This window comes from Oncorhynchus masou, chromosome 19, assembly GCF_036934945.1.
Source record: "Oncorhynchus masou masou isolate Uvic2021 chromosome 19, UVic_Omas_1.1, whole genome shotgun sequence".
Classification (NCBI taxonomy): Eukaryota; Metazoa; Chordata; class Actinopteri; order Salmoniformes; family Salmonidae; genus Oncorhynchus; species Oncorhynchus masou.
In genome coordinates, this window is record NC_088230.1 from 20,872,514 (window position 1) to 20,886,756 (window position 14,243).

General features: G+C 41.4%; 1 protein-coding gene and 1 pseudogene across 1 annotated transcript; one reads left to right on the forward strand and one right to left on the reverse strand.

Annotated features, from left to right (window-relative positions):
• Positions 1 to 355: 355 nt before the first annotated feature.
• Positions 356 to 3,578, forward strand: fam89a (family with sequence similarity 89 member A). Its single transcript, XM_064925293.1, has 2 exons — positions 356 to 787; positions 1,410 to 3,578. The coding sequence occupies exons 1-2, from the start codon at positions 536 to 538 to the stop codon at positions 1,668 to 1,670; spliced, it is 513 nt and encodes a 170-aa protein (XP_064781365.1). The 5' UTR covers positions 356 to 535; the 3' UTR covers positions 1,671 to 3,578.
• Positions 3,579 to 6,622: 3,044 nt separating this feature from the next.
• On the reverse strand, positions 6,623 to 14,102 carry LOC135505625 (protein ARV1-like; annotated as a pseudogene).
• Positions 14,103 to 14,243: the final 141 nt, after the last annotated feature.

Consider the following 14,243-nt stretch of genomic DNA (forward strand, 5'->3'; position numbering starts at 1 on the left):
CTATTTGGTTCATTATAACTGTCTTCATAATAAATCATTCCACTTAATGTATAGCTGTTATTTACTTCAGGAAAAAATGCCGCGTTCGTGCTCTTGTCTGAACTAGGAATTTCGGACATTTCCGACTTGCTAACTGGTTGAATGCGGCACGTGTAACGACAGCAAGCTTGTAAATCGTTGTCTTCCAGGTTTCTTAGTTCCGACTAGTACTTGAACGCGGCATACACCGCATGGATTAGATAGGACCGTCACTCGAACGAACAAAAAACACTGGTATTAGGTTATGAATATTCAACCTCCCTTTCCTGTCCGTCACTGCGGGTAACGCCCAATCAGCCTCGAACTGTGTTAAAGGGACAGGAAGTGCGAGTTAGCCAGAGCTCAAAAGGATAACATTACTGCTGTCTGGTGTCAACGACTGGTGCATGTTGTTTTGTCGGAGATGTGCTTTTCATTCCCGAATGTGGTGATTTATAACGACTAAAACTGAAAGTACTATATTTGTTTGAGTGAGAGGGGGAAAAAAAGTTTAACGATGAACGGCAAATCTGCGAATGGCACAGCGGGCGGAACACTGGCCTCCATTGAGGGGCTACCCCCACTGCCAAAGAGCCTAAGCGGCTTGCTGAATTCAAGCGGCGGGTCTTGGAGAGAGATGGAGAGGATGTATGCAAAGAAAACCATGATCCAAGACGACCTTAGCCGTGGGCGAAACAATTCCGACAATCTGCTTGCAAATAAACCGGCCAATCTTGATGCGGCTTTAGCACTCCTCCGAAAAGAAATGGTAAGAAGTGAACAATATATGATCGCAAACAGAATCGTGGGGGGTTCCTTTTTATGAGGTGAAATGAGAGTAACAGCTGTTCTGACAGAATCAAGAAATCACTTCGTTACTGTTAATTACTTCATTGTCTAATTAGTATCCTAGCTCTTATGGTCGGCGTTAACACGTAAACCAACAATTTTACAATGGCAGTTGCCAATGTATGTGTTTTAACATTTGCAACGTTAGCTAGTAACGGTGCCACAACAATGAAACATTTATACATTGTTGCTTGTAGAATTTGATAGCCTACATTTATACCATGGCAGCTCTGCCAGTTTGGTTTCATTTGAAAGCCTACACAAGCTATACTCCATTGATTTGTGTGAAGAGGATTAGGAGTATCTCTTTGAAAGTTTACAAATCAAACTTTTTCAGCCTCACTGTAGGCCTATCCTCCGTTGGGATTAATATTTGAACCCATAAAATATTCTGCTTAATTGAGAGAGAAAAAATTCTAGTTAGAGGCATGAAGCACCTCTGCCAACGTTTGTCTAATTGCTAATGGTTAGGCGTAAGTATAGTATCAAGCACCTGTTTGGGAGATCTTAAAATAATTCTGGGGTCATTTTTATCTTTCCAGGTGGGATTGCGTCAGCAGGATATGTCTTTGCTGTGTCAGCTGTGGTCCCTCCATGAGTCAATCCAAGAGTACAAAGGCAGTTGCCAGGATCTCAGCGCCGGGCATGGGATAGAGAACGGCTACTTTGACGAAGATGATGAATACTACCAGGAGACCAGCACAACACCAACTGACCAACCGGAGGGAAGTGAGGCAACCTCTCCCAAAAATGGGTCAAGCAAGGATTCCTGGCTACAAGACTCTTTTCACATCACCATTTGAGTGACCCAAGAGCTGAGCTGTTTGCTCCTAAGCTTGACTCTACACATTTGAGGCAATACGCTTTTTATAAAGAGCTGTGCCATGCATTGAGTTTTGCTGGCTTATAGTCCGTTTTCAGCAGACTTTTTTTCATATAAATATATACAGAAATTAATTATTTATTATAAATGTTTTTCCCTTATTACTATGGACATTAAAAGTTTTCTATGATTGGGTTGTATGTACTTCCAAGCTCCTTGTCATCTTCACAATGTTTACGGGTTTGAAATCCCAGACACTGGGACAGTCTTGATAAACAAAATGGATGGAATTCCTGTCCCTGCAATCAGGGGAGGAAATCAACTTTTAGATGGCATGTAGTGGCAGCTGTGACTGGTTTGTGTTGTTGCATAGGCTGGAGAAAAGTATAAAATGCTGGAAATTGCTTACTTCTGGAAGGGTTTAAAAAAACAGGGGTAAGTAAAGCATGTGCTTCTCAGAAGCCCTGTTTATGGTGTGCAGACGCCAGACTGCTTCCTTTCATAATGTGCTGTGGCGCCATACCTTTTCAGTTAATAGTTATTCAATGAGACTGGGAAGTCTGCGTTGTTGAATTAAGTACAGTTGCTTCCATAAACCTTGTTTTCAATTAACTCAATACAGGGTACCCCTTACGAAGTCAAAGTATGTTGACCCCACTAGGACATGCATTTAGTGCATGTATGGCAATGTTGACTAGTCTCCCATAGCCAACTGACCCCTATCTTGAGTTTCTATGCGCATCAACATTTAATTGCATAGACCGTATCAAAATTATTTAAGCTAGAAATGCATTCTTTAACTTTGACAATTTTGTGTGTAAACTGGTCCACGATTCATGTGCTTCTGGTACGTAAAACCAAAGAGTATATTTGATGCTCGTTTGCTGAAATGTATTTGGTTTTAGGTAAGATACTGAAAAATGCAATGCTCTTCCTGATGCATCTAGTCCGTTTACTCTCCGAACAATATATCAAGAATGTTTTGTAATACAGGTGGTTGATCTGTTAAGTATGTTTTCGTCACTGATTTAATGCAATTGAACAATATACACATCAGAGGACGATTGGAGGTCATTAACAGCATGCTTTCAAAATGGGGAGTTGAAAGAATGTTCACGGTACCTTCTATGCCTCAATGTGAGTGATCATGTACTGAATTTTCTACCTCCAGCTTCACTGTAAATGTATATTACCGCCACCAGCCGCAAATTGAAAATCTGCATTTAAACAGAATACTTCAAATCTCCATTTAGTGCCTTTTTTGGTCTCAGACCTTGGTTATTGTTGTCTGTCCCTTCAACTCACAGCACTTTTCTCAGCCTGGTCATGTCTTTTTGACAGTCTCATGGCAAACATGTTGTGCACCGCATACTGTAACTCCAGTTACTAGTTCAATTCCCACCTAAAAGGAAACTTTATGTTCACCAGTGTCAATAATCCAAATATGAAATGTACATGAGCATCCTGATTAGTTCCTTTTTCATGTGGCAATATCCAGATGGATATTGTCTTGATTTCATCCAATCAGAAAACTGTGTTCTTGTACCACAGTTCATCTCAAGTTGTTGCCTCTGAATCCAAATCTACAGACCTAAAGGAGTCAATATAGGCCTCAAGCCAAGAAAATTAAACATTGATATCAGTCAAGTGGCAAGGTTAATGTAGATTAATCTGTCATCAAAGAAATAATATATGAATTTCATCTATGAATCTGTGGAGGATTTAAAAAATATATTGTGTTCCCTCAGATACAAAATTCGGTGTATTTTGTATCCATTCCTCATGTTTGTTATTTTTCAGCGAATGACCATACTACTGTTTTTGGAAGATTGTTATTATGCTCATGTGATAGCTATACTTATGGGTTTAATAAAATGACTTGATACTCCGATTTGTGTGTTATTCCTGCATGAAACTCATTCAATGAGGCAACTGAACACAATTGTCTACTGTGTAGACAAGCTTTGGCTTTACGGGTCAGCACTCACCACTTTTATAGTGTATTGATCAACCTTAGATCATTGCACTTCCTGAGAGTGAATTTAAATAGTTTAATTTTACAGCTGCTATAGAGACATCCTTTGTGTTTTGGAGAATTGTTCACTACAACCTATGCTGTTCATTTGAAAAATGAATCTCTTATTCAAAAGAGGCATCCCTGAAGTTGCTATATAATTTATATCTAAACTCGTGAAAAAAAAGAAGTGTCTCTTTTTCAGGACCCTGTCTTTTAAAGATCATTCGTAAAAATCCAAATAACTTCACAGATCTTCATTGTAAAGGGTTTAAACACTGTTTCCCATGTATGTTCAATGAACCATAAACAATTAATGAACATGCACCTGTGGAACGGTCGTTAAGACACTAACAGCTTACAGACAGTAGGCAATTAAGGTCACAGTTATGAAAACTTAGGACACTAAAGAGGCCTTTCTGCTGAGTCTGAATAATACCAAAGAAAGATGCCCAGGGTCCCTGATCATCTGCGTGAACGTGCCTTAGGCATGTTGCAAGGATGCATGAGGACTGCAGATGTGGCCAGGGCAATAAATAGCAATGTCCGTACTATGAGATCGGGAGACAGGACGTGACATGGACAGCTGATCGTCCTCGCAGTGGCAGACCACGTGTAACAACAACTGCACAGGATCGGTACATCCGAACAACAAATGCCCGAGTTACACCAGGAATGCATAATCCCTTCATCAGTGTTCAGACTGTCCGCAATAGGCTGAGAGAGGCTGGACTGAGGGCTTGTAGGCCTGTTGTAAGGCAGGTCCTCACCAGACATCACCGGCAACAACGTCGCCTATGGGCATAAGCCCACCATTGCTGGACCAGACAGGACTGGCAAAAAGTGCTCTTCACTGACAAGTCGCGGTTCTGTCTCACCAGGGGTGATGGTCGGATTCGCGTTTATCGTCGAAGGAATGAGCGTTACACCGAGGCCTGTACTCTGGAGCGGGATCGATTTGGAGGTGGAGGGTCCGTCATGGTCTGGAGAGGGTGTGTTACAGCATCATCGGTCTGAGCTTGTTGTCATTGCAGGCAATCTCAATGCTGTGCGTTACAGGGAAGACATCCTCCTCCCTCATGTGGTACCCTTCCTGCAGGCTCATCCTGACTGCTCCATACTGCTCGTTCTGTGCGTGATTTCATGCAAGACAGGAATGTCAGTGTTCTGCCATGGCCAGCGAAGAGCCCGGATATCAATCCCATTGAGCACATCTGGAACCTGTTGGATCAGAGTGTGAGGGCTAGGGCCATTCCCCCCAGAAATGTCCGGGAACTTGCAGGTGCCTTGGTGGAAGAGTGGGGTAACATCTCACAGCAAGAACTGGTAAATCTGGTGCAGTCCATGAGGAGATGCACTGCATTACTTAATGCAGCTGTTGGCCACACCAGTTACTGACTGTTACTTTTGATTTTCACTCCCCCTTTGTTCAGGGACACATTATTCAATTTTTGTTAGTCACATGTCTGTGGAACTTGTTCAGTTTATGCCTCAGTTGTTGAATCTTGTTATATTCATTCAAATATTTACACATGTTAAGTTTGCTGAAAATAAATGCAGTTGGCAGTGAGAGGATGTTTATTTTTTTGCTGAGTTTATATGTACAGCTGAAGGTAACGTTGTTATTGTCTCATACTGAAAACTAAGAAGCAAAGCTTCTGGAATTTGCAGTTTAGGTGAAGTAGAGAGCTATTGCACAATATGGCTATGTAAGTGTTTTCTTATCAGGTCAAGGCTCTGTAGACAAGTCATGTGATCAACACTGGTGGACCCTCAGATAGTTACCCTGTTTCTGTATCTTCTCACAGACAGAGACCAACGGTCAACCATCGTTATAAAGCAATCCAGCTGGGCAGCTAAAATTAAGGCAGATCTGAATGAATCCCCTCTTCACACACTCATACTTCATACACCAGCGTGTGTCCCTTACAGTACAATATGAGCTACTTGTATTCAAAGGAGAAGTAGGAGAAATATTGACTAGCATGAAGTGCCCTTTTGGCAGTGGTGGGAAAAGTACCCAGTTTTCCTACTTGAGTAAAAGTAAAGATACCCTAATTGAAAATGACTCATGTAAAAGTGAAAGTCACCCAGTAAAATCCTACTTGAGTAAAAGTTTTAAAGTATTTGGTTTTAAATATACTTAAGTATCAAAAGTAAATGTATTTGCTCAAATATACTTAAGTATCAAAAGTAAAAGTATAAATCATTTCAAATTCCTTATATTAAGTAAACCAGACAGCACCATTTCTTATTTTTTAAAGTTACGGATAGCCAGGGTCACGCTCCAACAGTCAGACATAATTTACAAACTAAGCATTTTTGTTAAGTGAGTCCGCCAGATCAGAGGCAGTAGGGATGACCAGGGATGTTCTCCTGATAAGTGTGTGAATTAAACAATTTTCCTGTCCTGCTAAGCATTCAAAATGTATCAAGTACTTTTGGGTTTCAGGAAAATGTATGGACTAGAAAGTAGGTAATTTTCTTTAGGAATGTAGTGAAGTGAAAGTAAAAGTTGTCAAAAATATAAATAGTTAAGTACAGATACCCCCCAAAAATGACTTAAGTAGTACTTTCAAGTATTTTTACGTAAGTACTTTACACCACTGCCTTTTGGAATGCAGCCTGTAGTGAACATGCCTCTGTGCTGGGCTGGGCTGAGCACCTGTTTAAGAGATTGTGGTAGATTAACATAATCTTGAATGAAAGCAAATCCAAGGTATGTGAATTCTGCCGCTGGGGTGGGACAGTTTACAACACAAGCAATGGGCTATGTACAACTGGGCTGTGCCAACATTCACAGACCACAAACACACTGCTCACCACAAAGCTTGAGCAATTACTGGGAAATAACACCAATAAATTCCCTTGGTTCTGCTAACGCCAGAAAACTAATACAGCTCAGGAATTTTCAGATGTATCCTTGAAGTTTCTTTTTATTCAGAAATATGATGAACACAAAACTAAAAACATCAAACAATTGTTGATGAACACTTACATTACTGGCAATCAAATATGGTGTGATTAGAAGCACATATGACCTTTATTGTGTCAACAGATGTGCTGTCTGAAACCTTGGTTAACTTGTCCAGAGGGTTTTGAAAAGCTGATTGAGAGTTTACAGCCTAGCTTTGGCACAGAACAGTCAGCCCTCCTTCAGGGATCCTGTCTGACTTTTACTCTCTGAGCCCTGGACCTGGCTGGCACTATCCTCATGAGCTTACACTGAGCTCTTCTTCATCTCCTTCACGGAGATAGAGAATTACAACTGCAAATTCTCTATTCTTCATGACATCGTTTGTCCCAATGACTCAAATGTTGTTTCCCTTTAACAGCACATTTATGCACTGGTCTCAACATTCTAATATCTCTGATGTGATTCTTGTTATACTAAACTGATTATCCAGGCTCATGATCTACCACTACACCAGGTTGAATAATGCTGCACTCACTACATGCTTGCTGGAACACTTTCAGCATGTGTGCTTAAAATAAAATCAAATGTATTTATATTGCCCTTCTTACATCAGCTGATATCTCAAAGTGCTGTACAGAAACCCAGCCTAAAACCCCAAACAGCAAGCAATGCAGGTGTAGAAGCACGGTGGCTAGGAAAACCTCCCTAGAAAGGCCAAAACCTAGGAAGAAACCAGGCTATGAGGGGTGGCCAGTCCTCTTCTGGCTGTGCCGGGTGGAGATTATAACAGAACATGGCCAAGATGTTCAAATGTTCATAAATGACCAGCATGGTCAAATAATAATAATCATAGTAGTTGTCGAGGGTGCAGCAAGTCAGCACCTCAGGAGTAAATGTCAGTTGGCTTTTCAAAGCCGATAATTTAGAGTATCTCTACCGCTCCTGCTGTCTCTAGAGAGATGAAAACAGCAGGTCTGGGACAGGTAGCACGTCCGGTGAACGGGTCAGGGTTCCATAGCCACAGGCAGAACAGTTGAAACTGGAGCAGCAGCACGGCCAGGTGGACTGGGGACAGGAAGGAGTCATCATGCCAGGTAGTCCTGAGGCATGGTCCTAGGGCTCAGGTCCTCCTACAGAGAGAAAGAAAGAGAGAATTAGAGAGAGCATACTTCAATTCACACAGGACACCGGATAAGACAGGAGAAGTACTCCAAATATAACAAACTAACCCTAGCACCCCCTGCCACATAAACTACTGCAGCATAAATACTGGAGGCTGAGACAGGAGGGGTCAGGAGACACTGTGGCCCCATCCGAAGATACCCACGGACAGGGCCAAACAGGAAGGATATAACCCCACCCACTTTGCGAAAGCACATCCCCCACACCACTAGAGGGATATCTTCAACCACCAACATACCATCCTGAGACAAGGCCGAGTAAAGCCCACAAAGATCTCTGCCACGGCACAACCCAAGGGGGGGCGCCAACCCAGACAGGAAGATCACGTCAGTGACTCAACCCACTCAAGTGAAGCACCCCTCCTAGGGACGGCATGAAAGAGCACCAGTAAGCCAATGACTCAGCCCCTGTAATAGGGTTAGAGGCAGAGAATCCCAGTGGAGAAGGGGGAACCGGCCAGGCAGAGACAGCTGCCTGTCTCCAAGGCTTACTACAGGGGTTGAAACCAGTTTGATTTCACAAGCAGTGGAATGTCTTTCAAAACATGGATCTACAATTACCCGCGACCACCTGAGGCCTTTCATAACACATTCCCCCTGTTTGAAGGCACCGGGCTGGGTCAGCACGTCAGGCATTAGAGATTATTTATTTGAGATGACACATTTCCCGTAAGTGACCGCCACTGCTCTTTAGAATACACATCGCCAATTTACTTGATACATTAGCGTACAGTTTGTGTCCGAGGAACATGTGGTGTTTAATCTCTGTTCTAGCATTGTTGTTTACATTTCCATCCACTTGACATGCCTTGTTGTTTGGATAAGGTACCGATTCTCACAATTCATTCAAGATACTCCTCTTACTATTTTCTCCCCTTATTCCACGTGCTTGCAAGGCAAGCAGTCTAAAAACAATGACTATTTGTCATCCTGGACCATCCACGGACAGATGCTCAGATCCACTTGAGGTATCCTTGTAAGGATACCAAACAAAACATTTCAAAGCATAGTTCACTCAACGATGTAAAGGCTTGTTACAACTTGTGAGCACAACATGAATCCTGAACCGAGTAATGGCAGGAATGACAAAAATTAAACATTAAACATTTGATCACTGTACAAAAAGGAGAAACAAAAGATAAGACCAGTTCAAAAAATCTCTAAGGACAAAACAGTGAGTAATCAAAAATATTATTTTATTCACACCGACTTCAGGCTCTGTCTGCATACAATAATAGCATTTTCGGAGGACATTAGTGTGCTTCATACAGTTAAGAAACACAAACAAAGCAACTGGCTTTGGTCCGAAATAATATAAAGGCTCTGTGTATGCACTACTTAACCAATAAGGTCTCAAGGGACCTTAGCATATACATTGCCTTCAGAAAGTATACCCCTTGACTTCTTCCATATTTTGTTGTGTTACAGCCAGTATTTTGTTTTTCATTCATTTACACACAATACACCATAATGACAAACTGAAAACAAGTTTTTAGAAATGTTTGCTAATTTATTGAAAATGAAATACAGAAATATTTAATTTACATAAGTATGCAAACCCCTTAATCAATACTCTGCAGAAGCACAACCATTCTCAGGTCTTGTCATAGATTTTCAAGCAGATTTAAGTCAAAACTGTAACTCGGCCACTCTGGAACATTCGCTGTCTTCTTGGTAAGCTATTCCAGTATAGTTTAGGCCATCTCCCAGTGTCTGGTGGAACGCAGACAGAACCAGGTTTTCCTCAAGGATTTGCCTGTGCTTAGCTCCATTCTATTTATTTTTTATACTGAAAAACTCCCCAATCCTTAACAATTACAAGCATACCCATAATCTGATGCAGCCACCACTATGCTTGAAAATATGGAGAGTGATACACTGTAATGCGTTGTATTGGATTTTTCCCAAACATAACACTTTTTATTCAGGACAAAAAGTGAATTGCTTTGCCACATTTTTTGCAGTATTACTTTAATGCCTTGTTGCAAACAGGATGCATGTCTTGGAATATTTGTATTCTGTTCAGGCTTCCTTTTTTTCACTCTGTCAATTAAGTTAGTATTGTGGAGTAGCTACAATTTTGTTGATCCATCCTCAGCTTTCTAATATCACAGCCATTAAACCCTGTCACAATTGGATTCATGGTGAAATCCCTGAGCCTTTTTTTTCTCTCCGGCAACTGAGTTAGGAAGGACGCTTGTAGTGACTGGGTGTATTGATACACTATCAAAAGTGTAATTAATAACTTCACCATGATCAAAGGGATATTCAATGTGTGCTTATGGGTACCCATCTACCAAAAGGCGCCTTTCTTTTGGAAAACCTCTCTGGTCTTTGAGGTTGAATCTGTGCTTGAAATTCTCTGCTCGACTGAGGGACCTTATAGATAATTGTATTTGTGGGGTACAGAGATGAGGTAGTCATTCAAAAATCATGTTTAACACTATTATTGAACACAGAGTCCTGAACTTATTTAGGCTTGCCATAACAAAGTGGTTGAATACTTACAAACTCTAGATATTCAGATTTTCATTTTTGATGAATTCCACTTTGACATTATGAGGTATTATGTGTAGGTCAGTGATAAAAATATCTTAATTTAATCAATTTTAAATTCAGGCTGTAACACAAGAAAATGTGGAAAAAGTCAAGGGGTGTGAATACTTTCTGAAGGCACTGTAAAGCCACCCTCTGTGAACATGTGTGTCAAATGCTTATTAATCCACAGCTCCTATACTTAATCATATAGGCTGCATCACCAAGAGAGCATTGCTCTCTTTTACTGTACAGCTTCAATGAAATAAAGCATTCAAGGCAATACGTTTCATTACTCACTGCTCTCTCTCTCTCTCTCTCTGTCTGTCTCTCTCTCTCTCTGTCTCTCTCTCTCTCTCTCTCTCTCTCTCTCTGTCTCTCTCTCTGTCTCTCTCTCTGTCTCTCTCTCTCACTCTCTCTCTCACTCTCTCTCTCAGACCAATCTTACATCTGTTCCATATCAAAATATTTGTTGGTTATACACAGCCTGTGGGTTTTGGCATCGCACAGATTAAATAATATGTTCAACATGTCCTTTCTAAGGTGGTAGGTATTTCACAAATAGCCTCAGGAATGCCCAGTATCCTTATTAACTCCAATACCAACAGAGAGGTTTTTGTCAGTGTTTGACTATATGACTAGGCACACTCCACACAGCACTGATAGTTCCCCTCACCGCTCTCTGGTCCCGGGTATAATAGGCGCCATTGTAACAGTGTGTTCTTTAGGACCGGCCTGATACAGGTCACTGGAACGGCAGGATGTCCGGTATGCTCCATGGAAGTGTCTGAAATGCCTGGGCTATGCACGTCTCCAATAGCAGACCCACACACACAGCCAGCGGGGAGAGCCTTCTGCTGCAGTATAGAATGACTGGAGAAGTGAGGAAATGATCAGAACACAAACATGACAATATGCAGGAAAAGTACTTGTTTTGAACAACTTCACATCATGTTAATCTCCTCCTTGCTGTAGAATTGAGAAATACTGCCATCAGTACAATAAACTATGAATTCTACAGAAATCCAATATCAATCAAATGTATTCATAAAGCCCTTTTTACATCAGCAGCTGTCACAACGTGCTTAAACAGAAACCCAGCCTAAAACCCAAAGAGCAAACAATGCAGATGTAGAAGCACAGTGGCTAGGAAAAACTCCCTAGAAAGACAGGAACCTAGGAAAAAACCTTGAGAGGATCCAGGCTCTGAGGGGTGGCCAGTCCTCTTCTGGTTGTGCCCGGTGGAGAATATAGTACATGGCTATTAAAGCCAGATCGTTCTTCAAGATGTTCAAACATTCATAGATGACCAACAGGGTCAAATAATAATCATGGCGGTTATAGAGGGTGCAACAGATCAGCACCTCATGAGTAAATGTCAGTTGGCTTTCCATAGCCGAGCATTTAGAGGTTGAGACAGTATGTGAAGTAGAGAGAGTGAGAGGGGGAGAGAGAGAGGGGGGTGGGGGGTGGAAACCGCAGGTCCAGAACAAGGTAGCACAACTGTCGAAGAGGTCAGGGTTCCATAGCCGCAGGCAGAAATGCAAAAACTGGACCAGCAGCACGACAAGGGCCATTACCCTGTGTATTATGAAAAACCACAGGGGCCACACAGAGACTAGTAGTGCTTGCTTTAGGGGCCTGATCGTTGGGTGAAAAAAAACATAAAGCATAAAGGTAATGCAGTTTTAGTGAATGACTTAATCGTTTTGGACAATTTTGGGACCATTTATAACTATTTAGTAACTCTAGAGAATAACAGAATTCATGTTCGAACATGGATTTTCAAGCTAGGAGTAAGAGCTGCCATCTGCTGGTGCACATCAATGCTCCTGCTCCTAATCATTACCCTGTGAGCTGATGGTTTCTATTTTAATAAAACATGACTGATGTGAAAAGTAGATAGATATGGGGCTCGATGTGTGAAGTAGGTTATTTACTAGTATCAATAATGAGTTATGAGAACTTTTCAATCCAATTCATTCGCTGAATTAACAGGAACAGAGATGGCGCTAAATGTGACTGACTCTAATGGGAGAATTGGTACACTGGGGGAGGAGTTGGCTAATGTACCTCTGATAGCCTGAGAGTTGGACGTGAGCACAAACAGTTTGATGAGGCTGAAACAGAGCAGGGAATAGTCATGCTCCCATATGACTATAGGGATGAGCAGAATGTTGCCATAGCTGGACAGCAGGATGGCTTTCAGCATTAAGCTCAGTTCAAAGTCCTAGCCAAGCAGCATCTAAACCAGTTAAAGGAAGGACAGCACTCCGACAGAGAACGCACCCAATTCTGTAGACAAATGAACATGAAATCAGTACCAACCAGCAGAAGACTGTCATTTGTATGGAATCATTGTGAAAAGAAAGCAGAATTTGTCACTTCAACCAGACTTGGAAACATTGTTATAACATTGATATTAACATTGTCATATGCATGTTTGTTGATGAGTGCATGAGTTGTTATAGTAATAATGTGCTTTTTTCCATGAGCAATACACCAAGAGCTGCCATCCCAAGCATTCCCATTCGTTGGTGTATCTAATGATGTCTGCAGGGTTATTGTTCTGTTCAAATCCCTGCATTTGTGACCACCTCAGGTAGGACTCACACAGCAGGCAAAACACACACAGCTTCTAGTGAATCTATAGAGAAAACCATCAATAAGACATACCATCATCTCTTGTGTCTCTCTGCAGAGAAAATGAAAATGCAACGCAACGTGCATCAAGTCTCATCCATTTTTGAAAGCATGCACTGTAATCGGACTCTGGTGAATCGTTATTTGAGTGTCTTACTGTACATACGTTCAATGTAATGTTGAACAGAATGTGTGTGAAGGCTTGAGTTTAGCATGAAATGGCACCAATCAGAATAATGACTGATCATATTCAATGTAATTGTCCACAGGCCTTTGGAAGGATTCCTGAAAGAAGTAGAGACATTTACCCATTTCAGACAGAAGATGTGGTATGTTACCTGTAAAAAAATATAAGGCAATATTTATATGACCCCTGTTCGAACAGTCCCTTATTTACCACTGAATTGCAGGTATAAATCCTTTTACATATCAGTGGGTACCTGGCAAATTGGGAGGGGTGTTGTTAAACCATGGGGGCTGTTTGCAGTTCAAATTTGGGAGGTGTTAAACAATGGAAGTGTTAATGAATTTACCTGCAAAAAGCAGAGAACCGTTCACACAGACCCGACACCTGTATTTCGTTTACATGGTATATCCAGGAATCATGTCAAGGTATTTTGGTGGCTTTTATTTTCCACGTTTTTTTACCCCGTAGCCCTTTCAGATATACGAAATGGCTGTTATAAAAATGCAGGCATGGTAAATTAGTGGGATTTTGGTCTGTGTATGAAAGAGATAAAACAGGCACTCCACACCAAGCATTTCTCTAGCTTCTATGGCTAAACTAGTTAGACAGTTTACTGTTTAATCTGTTATAAGGTTAGAGACCCAACCTCTAACCAGTAATGTCAGCTAATAACTTGAATAGAAAAACAAAACCCCAGCTAACTACACCGCTGGCAGTGACAGCTCCCTTCATTTCTAGCTAGCCTAGCATCATCAGTTATGTAATATCTAAACCAGGAAATGAATATGGGCCAGCTAGTTAACTCACACATATTATTCTCTTCAATATCCCATTACTGTAACCTTTGCGAAGCTCGTGCGCGTCCTTATTGCATTCAAAACATCTAAAGAACCCATTTGCCATTCTGTTTTATGTTGGCAACTTGGCAACGATAAGCAACCAGCTTGAGGAATCTGACTTCCTGGATTTATGCATGATTGGTCGGGAAATGTAGTCGTTTGCAGTTTGGCTAGCGGTTTGGGTCGAAAGGGGGCGTAGGTACCCGGGAACTACATTACCAATGCTCCCGCGCTCCT

Excerpts from the sequence above, each read along its gene's own strand:
- fam89a (XM_064925293.1), top strand. The coding sequence starts at position 536 with ATGAACGGCAAATCTGCGAATGGCACAGCGGGCGGAACACTGGCCTCC. Across the intron at positions 788-1,409 it reads CACTCCTCCGAAAAGAAATG|GTGGGATTGCGTCAGCAGGA; the intron begins GTAAGAAGTGAA and ends TTATCTTTCCAG.